General features: G+C 37.0%; 1 protein-coding gene and 1 non-coding gene across 4 annotated transcripts; both read left to right on the top strand.

Annotated features, from left to right (window-relative positions):
• Positions 1-233: 233 nt before the first annotated feature.
• Positions 234-7,672, top strand: Pgant35A (polypeptide N-acetylgalactosaminyltransferase 35A). Of its 3 annotated transcripts, none has more exons than XM_046620683.2 (7): positions 234-871; positions 1,232-1,583; positions 3,091-3,772; positions 4,338-4,455; positions 4,648-5,136; positions 5,233-5,364; positions 6,163-7,672. In XM_046620683.2, exons 1-7 carry the CDS (start codon positions 869-871, stop codon positions 6,322-6,324), a joined length of 1,938 nt encoding a protein of 645 aa, XP_046476639.1. In that variant the 5' UTR covers positions 234-868; the 3' UTR covers positions 6,325-7,672. The 3 variants fall into 3 exon arrangements, with proteins under 3 accessions (XP_046476639.1, XP_046476641.1, XP_046476640.1); XM_046620685.2 differs by having other exon boundaries at positions 235-745; XM_046620684.2 differs by having other exon boundaries at positions 235-921.
• A 1,810-nt stretch (positions 7,673-9,482) lies between these two features.
• TRNAV-UAC (transfer RNA valine (anticodon UAC)) lies at positions 9,483-9,555 on the top strand. Its single transcript has one exon. It is a non-coding gene; the product is annotated as a tRNA-Val (tRNA).
• Positions 9,556-15,655: the final 6,100 nt, after the last annotated feature.

Raw genomic sequence — 15,655 nt, 5'->3', positions numbered from 1 at the left:
CGCTGTGACAGCGAAAAATGACCTGTGAAAATGTATCTGCAGCGGCAGCAAAACGCTACGAAAGGCCGCTTATCGGTCAGTGTTTTGCAGCCGCTGCGGTATCGAGATTAGTGCGCTGCCGACAGATTTTCCCACTTAATTTTCTGCTGTCGCAACTTCGCGCTGCTCGCCGCGCGGCATTTTACTTGATTTTACTGCCCGTGAGAATGCACTCCAACAAGGCGACCAAGAATGACGTCGTCGACCTCTACTTGAAGTGAACTGACATGGTTTAAGGAACCGACCATAGACTTATAAAGATAGACTGAGCACTCTTATGAGCCGCTTGAATCAAACATTTAAAGGACAGAAATATGCCGGGAGTACTCCTTTCTCTCTCTGACGACATTTGCGGCGGGCATCGAGGCGGTAGAGGAGAATGAGGCGAAATCATGCGCCTAATATTTACAGCTGTTCCACTTCCACTGCTCTGTTGTCTCCCACCATGACGCCGATTGAAAAGAGAGAGCAGACTCCCGGCATATCTCTGTCCTTTATATGTAATTGTCAGTGCCTCTTATTGGAGCGCTCATTCTATCTTTATAAGTCTATGATCTAACCTCTATACTTCTGACGGTTTCTACTGTTTGCTACTGTAGCAACAAAAATATGGCCGGCCATCCGCGTTTGTCTGTTGGCTTGATCATCAAACTAAGTGACCAAACAACGGTATTCACGTAATTGGACGTGATATATTTCATCCAAGGTGGGTTGCTAAGTATTTGCTTACTGTTTACGAACCATCGAATCGGCACACATATCGTACAAGAAAGAATTGCTGGTATTGTTATTGGAAGCATCGTTGGAAGATCATAGTTACCAGTGTGATATGGTATGGAGGGACAAATATTTTTGTTTACATGCCTTCTTTTTCCCAAATAGGTAAAATACTTTCGAATCTTCAACTATAATTTCTTGGAAAATTTTCAGATAGTTAAATATTATCATTTCATCTCTATGACAATATCGAAACACGCCTAAATTTACAAGAACAGCTGATTTCGATACTTATCAATAATTATTACTGCTGCAAGCACACATTAGTTTAGGTTTTATTTTGAAGACATCGAGCTGGATCGAATCACTTGAAATTTACCTCATCATTAAAGACGATAGATATACTTTCAGTTATAATTTCAATTTCTTATTGTATTGTAGACTAACTAACTATCACTTTTACTACATTTTACAGATGATTTCGACAAGATATTTTTCATTCATTTCTGGTATAGTGATAACTTCTGTGACATGGACCTTCAGCTTGTACTTATATTCGAGATTGTCGCAAAACGCAAATACAGCGAGTCCTACGATCTATGTGCCAGACTTTTCTCAACCTCTAAAGGAATCTGTGTTCGACCAAAGGTCGAATGATCAACCCGAGGCAATTTACATACAGAATGTCAAAGATAAAATTCATAGGCACCAAGTCAGTGGTAAAGATCCGTATAATTACAAAGCTCATAATGACTTTCAAAATAGTAACAAATTGCTACAACAATTGCAACCGGTCCCAGTGAAGCCAGCAGTCACCGTGGGAGGAGGTAATAAATTCAACAGTACTTTAACATTGACCACAGATTAGTTTTATTTATAATGGATTGTTATCAATTGGTCCTTACTGGCAGGGAATGTTTCTCAATTTCCCAATGAACATATGAGTGATATATCTGATACAATTACATATATAGTTACATTATTTAGGTTCTCAGAGGTACCAAAAATACATTCCTGAGTTGTTTGCCTGCAAAGACAGATTTTCGTACTAGTAATTTTCAATATTCATGAAGTACATCTTTAAAATAATTGTTTTTTAATATAAGAAGCTGTGCATGGTTGGATCACAAAAAAATCACTCAGGCATGAACTCATTTGCTTGGTTTAATTAACTGATTATATGTTTCTACATAGGTATGAAATTGCTAAGCTGATACATCGCTCTGTTGTATAGTTATTATTTATTCAAAGGCATATCTTGTAGAAACATTTCAGCCCTTCTGCAACCTTAAGTTCTTGAAACGCTTAAAAATTCCAATAATAAGTAAATGGGTAATTGCAGTAAATATTCAATTATAATTTTGCTATTCTCTAAAAACAAATCAGGTTTCTCTTACACTGTAAGAAGTTATGAAACTTGAGGTACATTTGCATTTCATGTTGCTGATTTCGAATTTTCGACAAAACTGAATTCTTGCTTAGGTCTCACTTAAGTGAGATCCAATTAATCGTTCGAAAAGTCAGGAATTGGAATCGTCAGCAAACTTCTTGTATTCACAAATTCCAAAAATATCTATTTGCAGTAAAATGAGATTAGTGAAAGTATTGCCTCCTTTTTTTTTTTTTGTTTTTCCTTCATTTACACTGTATTTTTTCTTAAGTTTGATATGTCAGATATATATGTATATATCTTCTGAACAGTGAGGTATACAAAAAAATTGTAAGAAACCTTTTTTTGTAGAGAATTCAATTTCCTACGAAAATATACTTTTTTTTTTTTATACACAGTAGATATCGAGATATGGAGTTTTCTTCCTCGCCATAAGAAAATAATAGAAAACTGCGAGGCGGAGGACCCTCCTATTAAAATTAAGAGCTCATACTCGGAGAGAATGTTTTTGAGGTCTCTACCAACCAAGTTTTCGGAGTACAAAGTGAAAAAAAAAATAGTAGATTTTTTTGGCCCACCCTAATACATACATGTATTATATATATATTATATATATATTTTTTCATTATATATATATATATATATATATATATATATTTTACATTTTTTTATTTATAATAAATTGTAGTTCTGAGAAGGGCCCCCCCCCCTCACTAGGGCCGAAACTTAACAAGTTTGTTTTATTTCAAACGTTTGACCAACGACACCGAATAACTTTGTTAACAATTCCCAATGGTCGAGAACTTTCTTCATTGCCTTCAGTGTAACTGTGAAAAAACAAATAATAAATAAATCAACAAATAAAAGATGTCACCTGAATCAATTTGCTAGGACATTGAGAAACATTCCTTGTCAGGATGATTTTTAACTTTTCCATGTTTCAGGGCTCGATGAAATTGGCATGGTAAAAAATTTTGAGGAGCAACAGAAAAGAGATGAAGGGTACAAGAATTATGCATTTAACGTGCTAGTATCTGATCAGCTGAGCTTGCATAGAGAAATACCTGACACACGTCACAAACTTTGTCAATCTTTGGTATATGACAAATCATTGCCAAATACCAGCGTGGTGATATGCTTCTACAATGAGCACTACATGACACTTCTGAGATCTGTACATTCAGTGGTTGATCAAACTCCTCATGATTTACTGCACGAAATTATTTTGGTAAATGATTGGAGCGACGATGACACTCTGCATGTCAAATTAGATACATATATTAACGAGAACTTTGAGAAGAAAGTAAAACTATACAAAACTAATCGAAGAGAAGGTTTAATAAGGGCAAGAATGTACGGGGCAAAAAGAGCAACTGGACAAGTGTTGATATTCTTAGACAGTCATATTGAAGTTAACAAAATGTGGGTTGAGCCACTGCTCTCTAGAATCGCTCAATCAAAAACCATTGTCCCGATGCCCGTGATAGATATTATAAATGCTGATACCTTCCAATATACTGGAAGTCCCTTAGTTAGGGGTGGGTTCAACTGGGGATTACACTTCAAATGGGACAACCTGCCTATTGGAACCTTGGTTCATGACGAGGATTTTGTTAAACCAATAAAGTACGCAGTATTCTTGAATAATTGTCAACTTTTCATGAATGGTTTCAACAAATCTTGTTATACCAAACTGTTCGTGAATCAGTTTATTCAAAAAAGTATAAAGGTCCTGTATGTTTATGAACACAAGTCAAGGCTTCCGATGCTAATTATGATTTAAGAAACTTCTGCACTGAAAATGATTGATCAAGTCCCAGAATGAAAATTCATCGTATGTCAAGGACTGACTTGTATTCTGAATAATGTAGTAATAGTCATCCATTGAGGTGTTCTAAGTACTCAAAGTCAATATTTTGTTACTAGCCACCGTCTTTGTGCATTATCTGAGAAATCTCATAGAGGCAATTCTGTCGAAGGCTTTCAAAATTTGCCTTGCTTACAGTGGGATATGTTTGAATACGCGAATGTGTGTCAGGAAACATTTTATAGACTTGCGGGAAAATGATGGCAAGTGATCAAGATTTGACTGAACAGTAATCCGTTTTCTGCCCCCATAAATATCGTACTTTATGAGCGTATTCAATGAGAGCGTATTCCTGAGACTTATCTAGAATTTTTATTTTTAAAGATCACCAACCATGGCTGGTGGATTATTTGCAATGGATCGCGAATATTTCGCGCATCTAGGAGAGTATGACTCCGGTATGGATATATGGGGAGGTGAAAACTTAGAAATATCATTTAGGGTAAGCAAGGCGTTACAAGTTTTCTATTGCTATCGAATCGTTTGCTAATGATATATGTGATAATTTAATGTGAACATGTGTATGTCATTGAATTTGATTATGATTCATTGTAACCTCCCTGGTGAAGTGAAAGATGATTTGAGTGCTCTACCCATTATTATTATCATTATTATTACTATTTTTTTCTCATAGATATGGATGTGCGGAGGTACAATAGAGCTAATCCCATGTTCACGAGTCGGACATGTGTTTCGAAGACGTCGACCCTACGGTGGGGACGACCAGCATGATACCATGTTGAAAAACTCGTTGCGAGTTGCTCATGTGTGGATGGATAAATACAAGGATTACTTTTTGAAAGATGTTAAAAATATTGATTATGGTGACATTTCGAAACGTGTTGCACTACGGGAAAGCTTGAAGTGTCGAGACTTTTCTTGGTACTTGGAAACAGTTTACCCAGAGTTAACATTGCCAGACGATACAGAGAAACACTTGAAAGATAAATTGGCAAAAGTTAATCAGATACAAATGCAGCCATGGCATTTAAGAAAGAGAAATTACACCGATCAGTATCAAATTAGACTGGCTGGCTCCGCTCTTTGTATTCGAAGTGAGAAGGACATTAAGACAAGGGGATCAAAGTTGATATTAACACCATGTCTACGAACCAAATCGCAGGTACATATAATATAAAAGATTGCAAATTAAATCAGAGTACGCTGGAACGTTAACAAAGAAGTACGTTATGTGAACTAATGCTCTTCATTTTTATAGATGTGGTATGAGACAGATAAACACGAATTAGTACTCGGTCAAATGTTGTGTCTAGAAGGGAACGAAAAATGGCCAAGACTCGGAAAGTGTCACGAAATGGGTGGAAACCAGGCATGGCATCACAAAGGGACCGTAAGTTCATGTGGAAAATCAACATTTAACATAATGTGCTCATGACTTCTTAAATATGAATATCAGGGCTTGTATGGTTAACATATTAGATTTCGAATCAAGTGAAAATTACAAGGATTACAAGCATTTGGTTATACAAAGCTATATTCCATTTATTTGCGATAGTTACTTGTATGTATGATATGTATATACTTACTACCTACGTGGGAGAACAGTATTTAGAAGCAATACTCCATCGGTATATCAATACCAAAATCAAAATCATCAAAAATCAGGGTATCAAAAAAATAGACCGTGACAATCATTTAATTGATTCGTGATAACTGCCATGAGCGCTTGGCATCTCATACGATGAATAATCAGCCGTGGCCATCAGTCCGTTCTTTAGGCTGTCTCCGTTGTTTGTTCCATTATTGACGAGCTGATTTGTGTGAAAATCAAACACGTAGCACCAAATAATCGCACAGCTTACTGATATTTCAACAAACGGAAAAGCATCAAAGCATGCTCTTGCATGCTCAAGACTTACGTATAAACGTGAATAAATGAAGCATTTTCTTACGCAAAATTCTTTTGCAAACTGTGCAGACATAACATACAGACTAAACGCCTTTGAAGGTGTTCCAGCAAATATTGTCATTTCTTCTCACGTCTCAAATGTATTCTTCATAGCTTGCAGTTTTAAAATGTCTGTTATATCTCATCTGTTCTTTGACATTTGTTATTTAAACCTCTTGAAATACACACAGTCTTGAAAGCAAGGTGATAATACTTGGGATAAATGTTTCGAACTTTTAGAAACGTATACCAATATACAATATGGCAGCTGGTACCTGTTTGGGAGTACTTAGTAACAGTACAAATGCACTGGTAACAATGAACCTGTGTACAAAGCCTGATGTATCATTGATAAGCTGGGATTTGGTTCGATCTACGTTAGCTGGACGAATGGATAGATGACGCGGACAAGAGAATCGCAAGAATAAACATAGACCGGATGAGGATTGGCTAGGAAGAAAGTGGTGAAGAAACTTGTGCTTCGGGACGAGAATGTAATCAAACATGCCACTACACACAGATGTGATGCCGCATTATAACATATTATTTAAGTAAAGCTACTTATCACGGATATACGCATTGTACATACTCGCACAAGCTGATTGTTATATCAATGGTGGCGAGACGCTGGAGCAGTTCGTTTACGAGCAGAGGCTCGATACCTATGCTTGCGTAAGTATGCATCTTCCTAAGAAGGTACATTGTACGACTGGTGTGTACCGCTGATGAAGAATTACGTGCAATAGTGATATTTTATTCAAGATTTGATGCATATCTGTCTATACATAGAGTGTACCACTTCACAGCCCTTACGAACAATGCGAAAAATTCGACAGCAAATCAATCAAATGTACCTCACCTATCGTTTGGAGTGGCGACAAACCGTAGAAACTAGGAAAAAAGGACGATTTAAGAAATTCTCGGAAGTCTAAGAAAGTGATAGTTTACGCCGATCCACAGGCATAACGTATTTCATTGAAAGTATCCCATAGAGTGTTTTCAACATACATATCAGCCTGCGTATGCTATTTCTACACAACACATTCCAATATTTCGTAAAGTTCACCCAAAATATATACAAATTCCAACTGTTTTCCAACAAAATTGATTTCCTGAACGAAGGCTAGAGAGACGTAGAGTTTTGTTAACGGGATCACGTAGTTACAGACGATATCGGGAAATAGAGTTTTTCGTTCAAGAATCCTTAAGTTCGTAGTATAACTACGCGGAAAAATAAACATGTTGGGCTTACGTGTGGTACGGGAATTACGTGAACGTCGCTTTTTCTTGGAGTAAATGTTACCGTAATTACGGTATTCGAAAACTCGAAAGAACATTCGCGAATGAAATTTGAACATACTGGCAAGCAATCCCCGTAATTTTGACTGCAAAATTAGCGACGCCTATGTCATTCCACTATATATATTTTTCCGTAAGTCTTGGCTGGTATGTGTATACTGGTCGGTAATGGGCGAGAAAATGGAAAATATTTCTGAGAAATAATTCAAATACGCTTATTACGTTCGTTCCAACTAAAAATAGGTCTGCTAGTCGTGTTGATCACGTTAGTATTAATTATGGTCAAGGATCTGACCAAACCGTGTTTGCTACTGATCGTTAATTACAATACAACTGTTCACAAATAATGTGTAGAAATAGTTGCGGTTAGAAAAATGATTTTTTATCTATTAAGTAGTAATTAATTTTGTAAATCAATAAAGTTACGAAAAATAAGACACAATTCAAATAATGATGTTTTTTTCTTATATGTAACACTTTTACTAATTATTACATGCTTGCAAAAGTACAGCCTACCTACAGTACGTATTAATAGAAATTATCTAACCGAAAAACTACCATTTTTATCTACCTTATGCGACGAATATTGTACAATTGAAAAATGATTCCAGAGTATGCTGCTCTCCACTGAATTCCAGTCCAGAATTAGCTGTTGCGATGAAACGAAAAAAAAAAAAAACAGTCAAAAAGTTACAGAGAAGAAACTTCCGTTGCGCAAATATTTTTAAATTAGTTATATCTTTGAAACCTTCGCGAATGAACTTTGAAGGGAATTGAAAGATGGACAATTATTTATCAGTATGTAGAAAGAGTACATTTTTTAAATTATAATCTGGAATGACGTCTTTTCAGAATATCATCGGTTAAAGTACATTATGTAATTTATACGGTACTTAACTATATGTCATAACAATAGGAAATAGAAAGATATTCCAGTAAACGGAAATAAAACAATCAAAGTACGAACTAGAATAACGTTTCATAAAAATGCTAAAGGTGAGTCGATTTGTAACGAACTAATACGATGTTATATTTCCTCGATAATATTCAAATTCCTTTGTCGCAGTAGCTATGCGTCAGGTAATTGGCATATTATACTCGTTATCTACATTTTGTGCATTCCATAAATGGGGACATGTACGTACCTACACTCGTTTTCTCCCCGATTTTTTGTAAAATTTTATGATTAGCATTGCAAGTCGTTACTTTTTTCAATCGAACACCAAGTTTGGAATAACCCAAATAGATTTAGTCGTTACTTTCCATGGTGGCGGTTGCGATTTCAAGAAAAGTTTCGGGAGTACCGGGTGATACCGTGCATGTAAATTACCGTATGTAGATAAAGACATGAGAGTGGATTGGAAAATGAGCAAATGGCCACTCTGCTGTGAAAATCATTCGAAAATCAGCCAGTAATCCACGGATAGAGAAACAAGCGCAGGTGTGTACGGTCCTATCGTCTCGTCACTACTTAAATGAACACTCGTTGATATACATACTTGTGTGGGTAATAGGTATCGGTATGCCCGGTAAAAATTTCTACTACCAAGAATTTTTACAATTTTGTATTATTTCGTAGAAAATTGTGAATGTTTGTAATTTATCACAAAAAATTGTTCATTTGCTTTAAAAATTATAGTGGCTTGTAGATTTGTTACTGAAAAAATGTACATTTTCATGAAAATCTACAACCTTGTATGAGAAACTGTGCATATTTACAATTTTGCACGAAAACAATTTTTTGTAAAAAATTATACGAAATTTTCCAATTTCCCTAAATATTCGTGGTAATCATTTTCACCAGTCTATGCGCATAATGATTACTTATTCTATAATTTGCTTTATAAGCATAATATGTATAATCGTAGCGCGTACCGAAATATTCTTGCAGCGAAGCGTAGATATTTGTTCATTCTTGTTTGGATAAAATTGTTCCATTTACGTTTTTTGCGTGCTATTCTGCTTGCATACCGTATATCCACAGACGAATCTGTAACCCAAGTCTCGCAAACGCAAGTAATGCGTTTGAACCGTAGAAAATTATCATGATTATGTAGACGCCTGCGCAGTTTTACTGAATCCTAGTCTTACCTGGTCGTTATGGTTGAGTTACTCCGATTTTAGCTTCCTGTTATAGAGCAGCGCAAAACTTAACCCACAATTAAAGCCATGGATGTGTTTAGTTTACAAAGAATGTCTATTTAATATTCTGACGTGTAAGATTTCTAGACAAATTGTAAAAAGCTCACGAAGGTATTCAAGGTTCCGTGGTGTAGCGGTTATCACGTCTGCTTTACACGCAGAAGGTCGCCGGTTCGATCCCGGCCGGAACCACTTATTTTACCAATTTTTTTTCATCTTGTACAGATAATAATAGATCGTCTGTTGCCTCTTACCCGTTCGTATTTTGACAAGTTGTTTCTGGCATCATCGTTGCATAAGAGCTCTAGGTTGATTGAACTTGTTGCGAAACTTGTGTCCTGAGATTAGAGGCCGTTCAAGTATTAGCTAACGCATTTTTTTCAAAATTGTGCATCCCACCGTTCATGGTAACGATAGGTAACGTATGCTTGTTTTGCCTACTACTGTTTTTTAACGTTAGGTAACGCTTTTTGAAAAGTTATTGGCTAATCAATTCATCAACTACGGGAATGACAGAAATGCCATTTACAGTCACATCCTGAACAATTAATTCCTACGTTATTCAATATTAATTATTAATACACATTAGCATGTTCAGTAAAACGTAGATTCGTTATTCGTTTAGTATTGAATACATTGTACATAGGCCTTCTTCTTAAATGCATGCATTATTAACACCCCGGTTTGACAGAACCTTTTTTTGATTATTCTCAAGCAGGCCGTGTGTCGGCTTCGAACACGAACTTGGAATTTTGTACGTCAGCTATAATACTTGCCTGGAATGCCTACAATACTACAGGGTAAATTTGATAAAGTTTCACTGAATTGCCTACCCCTGTTTCAGCGTTAGCTAAACTTGAATGGCCCCGAAGACGTTACTGCGAAATACTTTAATATTGAAACTTGTAAACGGACCCGGTAAAATGTTTTTTCTAACTTCGCGGTGGCGAGTGATTTCGAACAGAGGTTACTTCGATTGTCCCTCTTCAGGGGACATATACACCTTAAAGTATGAAATCGTAGGTCATTTTAGGGTTCTGTACTTCAAAAGGATAAAACGGAACCCTTATAGGATCGCTTCGTTGTCCGTTGGTCAAGGCCTGTTTTCTCAGGAACGGATAAAGGTATCAAGTTAAAATTATTGTCAAATACTAAGGTCTACGGTCCCTCGGAGGTGTGGAAAATTCAAGCTTTCAAGTCGACGCAATCAAAAGACACGGCCATTTATGTTGCATGTTTTGATACTCGCAAACTCAGTCCTCAAAATCTGTAGGGTGCTTCCCGTTGACCTAAAAACATGAAACTTGAAGAGAAGCAAGGTCTCACAGGACAATCGAAGGAAAAAGTTCGAAAATAGTTAATTTGCAGCTATATCACATAAAAAAAAAGAACATGCGTGCAGTTCACACGCGGTAGAAGTGAAACCTTCAGAAACTAAACTGCGAGAGAATGAGGAGAATGCAGTATCAGGAGTGGAATAATTATTCGTTTCGTCGATAGTCGTTTCATTTCGTTAGATCGATAGCAGTTACATTTCGTTACACCGATAGTCGTTTCATTTCATTTAATCTCGTTTCAAATCACTACCGTACTGAAGAAGTTTTCACCAACGGCGCTACAAAAGTTTTCACTTCAAAAATGAATATGACTTGAACCTGTACGGACCCCTCGGGACGCGAGTCCTACTCGCACTTGTCCAGTTTTTTAAAATATTTTTCCTTGCACATCTCTTTTGGCAAAGTACTTAATCTCATGATATTTTATAGTTGTGAAGCGCTATTCGAAACGTTACTCTCAATTAGCATAGGTTGAAACGACGAGGGAGAACGATACCAAGTACCCTCCAAAGTCAGGGCCATGAAATTCCACTGGTTCCGAAATAATCGCGCACAAACCGAAGAAAATAATAGTCCCGAGAAAAACTTTGTTGAAAAGTGTCCGCGTGTCATTGTCTGTTTTCTGCAGTAGATTTTATAAACTTACAATTAGCCTATCCGGTAAGAAAGAATCTCAATGAAAAAGAATCTGTGTACAGTGTACACAACACTAGCTGTGAACTGAACTCCATGCGGCTGCACCTTCAAGGTAAACAAGAGTCGATTTTTAGCGATATAAGAACAGCGTGACAGGCACGTTATCTGAAGTCGTGTACGCCCGCGATAGCGATCGAGCACGGCACTGCATGCTTTTACTATTCCATAGGTATGCTCCGTTAGCGGAAAATACTTACAGCAATTGACATAATCGTTCCGCATCTTGAATTGTTACGCCGGAGGCGAGTGCCCCCGCTCCCTCCACTCCTAAAATACTTGTGGGCTGTACATGTATAGGTTTCGCGGAAAGTGTTGAGTGTAGGAAAAGTGGGACGAAAATCTGATCTCTAAGATGGATATCTGTGAAAAAAGACTCGCGTCACAGGGGCGCGGGAGATGGAGCGGGTGGAGAGAAAGTGTGAGAATCTGCAGTTGCTATCTTGTCGCAGCGGTTGGCGGTTCACACTTCTATAGTCATTTTCTCTGACAAGTGTATATATATGCTGTTGAATCCAGGGCCGCGTGAACGAGCGATCACTGAGAAGGATATTATTATACCAAGAGAAACTGAACGCTGCCGAATTAGAATGTATGGAATTTCAGAACTTCTTTCATCTGCGAACAAGACAAACTTATAGGTGTAAATATAATGTGTTCACATCCACAGTATAAGATTCTGGTAAAACTTTTATCGATATAGGGTTATGCTTTTCTCATAGGCGTGCAACGTCTAACAAATAACTAACTCACATTTTCTAATAACGTAGAATCAGTTTACATTCGTGGAATTAAACGTTGATGAATTTGAATACGCGTGCACGGCCTGTGCATGCGAACCGCATTCACCAAGTGAGATAAATCCTACGCGAGTGTCGACTTTGTTTGGCCTCTGAGATGGGAGCAGAAAATAAACCTTCGTTCAAGGGCACAATAACGCATTTATAGTTTTAGTAATATCAGAAATCGTGATTCTCTTCCCCTTTATTATATACACCGTAAATTACAGGCTGCTACTGGGTTCTTGGACCCGTCCCTGGATTCGTATTATCCGACCCCTAAAAAGGGGATAAAAGGTTTCCCTGTTTAACGAAACAGCAGCTTCGTACCATTAGCCAATGCTTCCACTTCACGCTCTACTCATAATCTACAAGCGGCAACCGAAAGAATTTTCTGCTGAGCGATCTTCGAATCTCTGTTACAGGTGTCATTGGGAGTATAAAAATTTGTAGATAAATGCTTGCCACAGATTCCCGAAGACCTGTAACCATGGTTGACGCCGTCTGCGAGATAGAAAACTTGAAAATTTTTCACACCAGGTCTGACAGTGCGTGACTTGTTACGGATTAGGACGGAAAATCGAAGCATTGGGTGAGCTGCGTACCACAACGATCTCGCCATCATTGATTTCCATTGAATAAGTAACGACAATTCAATGGACATTTCTGCCATTAGAATCATTACCCATAATATACTGGCATAGCGTATAAAGTGGATATACGTAAGCCTATAGGTATACCAGACCTGCTCCGCAGCTGGGTTACGCCATATCTAACCAACCGTGTGAAGCTTCCAGGTGCATTCTCGCTCTTTATGATTCCATAGCGCTTCCACCAAACCCTGCGAAATGCGATACGATTTACGTGACTGACGCGAAGGTTTGAGATACCATTATGATACAGACGGCCACATTGAATACTGCATTTAGCAGCGTAGCCTAGGCATACCTACCTAAATATGTTGCTTCGTTGAAAAAATCGGTATTACCTACAGCCAGAATGTTCTGAAATCGTTTCTTGTCAACGACACAGGACTTAAAGTTTTTATCTGTGAACAAAAGTGTAATCTCTCCAGACCGGAGAAGACATAATCCGAAAATGAAAATTGAATAAAATAATAATGCCACAATATTATTTTCCGTATTTAGTATAAACATAAAAAAAAGAAGATCCTTCGCAGTTTTGTTTTACATTCTCAGCTGTTGGTCCTACAGTGTTCCAGATGTCTTTTCTGCATTTCTGGGGGTCGTATCAAGAAAGAAAAAAGCCTTGCAAATCGAATCTGAGACGAAAAGTTTTTCATCCAGCTCGGAAAATTGAAAAAAAAAACAAAAAAGAAACGGAAAGCTAACCCCTTTGAATTTTACAACACTTTTTTGGCGGATTTCGGAAAATAGTTATAGAAACAATTCACTCGAGCGCTATGTCGAAGTAATTTTACGAGCGAAATCCATTGCCTTCATTGTTAGTCTAAAATTACTGGTGAAAACGGAAAAAATTATTTCCTTTCATCATTAATTTCTTTCAAACGATTAGATTCACGCACGTTTTAAATACTCATGCATCGTGCACTTTTCGAGAGCAATATACACGTTGAACGATAAAATGTCGCAACATTTGGCGTTGCGTCCGACCGCACAGCCCTCGCCGCATTCTTGAATGATCAATAACCTTTCCGACTGATTTCATACAATGTTGCGGTCAAGGATAGGAAGATCTGGCGACAAACAAAAAAAAAAAAAAGAAGTTGCCTTTGAAACTTTGCACCTTCCAGTTTCTTGCCAAAGTTTGTCGCATTAAAAAAAAATCGCATTTCCGCATGTATGCTTAAAGATTGCAGAAATTGACGAGAAGCACAGGTTTGCAGGGACCACAATACCTACTATACTCGTACTTCGCAATACTTCGAAATATAGGTATGTGTACAACCTGACCGTTAGTCATTACATAGTTAAAAACTTCGTGGCTCAAAAAGTATACGGAGAATCCAATTGGGAGAATGAATCTGTAGATAAGGAACGGATTGCCCAATCAATACAATGCAGGTGTTTGTTCGGATGGACTCGTAAGATTTTAGAATAAAGTTTCTCTGAGTATAGGGAAGACTGATTTCGAATGTGAAATATCCTTGCTTTGTCCTAGACTATACATATATATATATGTATAATATTAGGGTGTTTCAGAAAGTAATAATTTGCGATTTTCCACCATGGCACCCCCTAAAAAGTTTGTTTAGGTTAAAAGAAAGATTACGGCAAAAGGTGAGCGTTTTACGTTATGCGGAAGATCGCGCTCAGTTGAATTTTTACTTTTTTACATTTCTTTGAATATATCGTATGGCGGATACAGTTTTTTCAATGCTTACATCAATCATAATATCAATTTACGATACAAAGATGACTCACACCTGAAAATTAAGTTTCCAGCTTGTATATTGAGGATCTGACGAATTTTTTATTATAAATTCAATCTCATCAAATAGTTACAATTCAAATCGATTTTTTTATTCAGGAGAATGCGATTCGCGGTTGATATATTGCTGTCTTAAGGATGGTGATCTTTCGGTTGAATATAAATGTCAGGAAATAATAAACAATTGAAGTGCTACAACGTGTTTCTTCATAAATTCAAAAATATGTGAAAAAAGGTAAAACATCAAATGAGCGTGATCTTACACGTAACGTAGAACGGTTATTTTTTTACATAATTTTTCGTTCAACCTAAACAAACATTTTGGGGGGTACCGTAGTGGAAAATCGTGAATCATTTTTTCCTGTATCACCATAATATACATGTTTGGTAAGCTGGAAATACGTCTACGTGAAAGCTGAACCAATTACATATATCTGTAGCATTATTACACTTATTGTCAGAGCCGCTGTGTTAGTAAGCTTTGCCGCGGTGAAATGCATTCTGGCATAATGACAAACGGAAGACAATTTACTGTATGTCAGCAACTGGATTACGTATCTTGAAGTCATTTTCGATATTTCATTTATAACCACTTGTGGTGATCATCTAAATAAAAACCGAATGGATTTTAAAACTGAATCAGGCACTCTAGAGGAAATTCTAAAAATCCTTTTTCGGAACGATTGTGTCGTTGATAGATTTAAATTGTAAAGTTTTCGTTTCTGTCGGTGTCACAGGCTAAGAAAAATCTCGTTCACCGTGAAAAATTATCTTTTTTTTATCACTGTGCTAAAACGTATTTCGTCGTTGTAAGGCCTTCTCACACTTTTGTTCTAATCGTAAGCGCAGTGAGGTGTCTTTTTCATAACTGAACAATTTTGAAATTTTATGCATCCCCTACGCGTTATTTTATAATTTTTATAAAAAGGCATTTTCAGCTAGAAAGAAAGTATATCTATACTACTTGAAAATAATCAACTTAGCTTATACCGTACGCTTTTCCAGGCTGATATTATACTATCGTTCTACTAGATTGAATAAAAGAGTTTTATCCAAGTTGTCATGCTCTGG

Source organism: Neodiprion pinetum, chromosome 4 (genome assembly GCF_021155775.2).
Source record: "Neodiprion pinetum isolate iyNeoPine1 chromosome 4, iyNeoPine1.2, whole genome shotgun sequence".
In the NCBI taxonomy this organism is placed as follows: domain Eukaryota; kingdom Metazoa; phylum Arthropoda; class Insecta; order Hymenoptera; family Diprionidae; genus Neodiprion; species Neodiprion pinetum.
Note: the sequence above shows the minus strand (reverse complement) of the source record. Positions and strands in the feature narration are given on the sequence as shown.

Bases quoted from the DNA above. Each gene is read 5' to 3' on its own strand.
- Pgant35A (XM_046620683.2), top strand. The intron at 5,137-5,232 runs GTACATATAATA...TCATTTTTATAG, and splicing joins GTCTACGAACCAAATCGCAG to ATGTGGTATGAGACAGATAA. The intron at 5,365-6,162 runs GTAAGTTCATGT...TCGAACTTTTAG, and splicing joins CATGGCATCACAAAGGGACC to AAACGTATACCAATATACAA.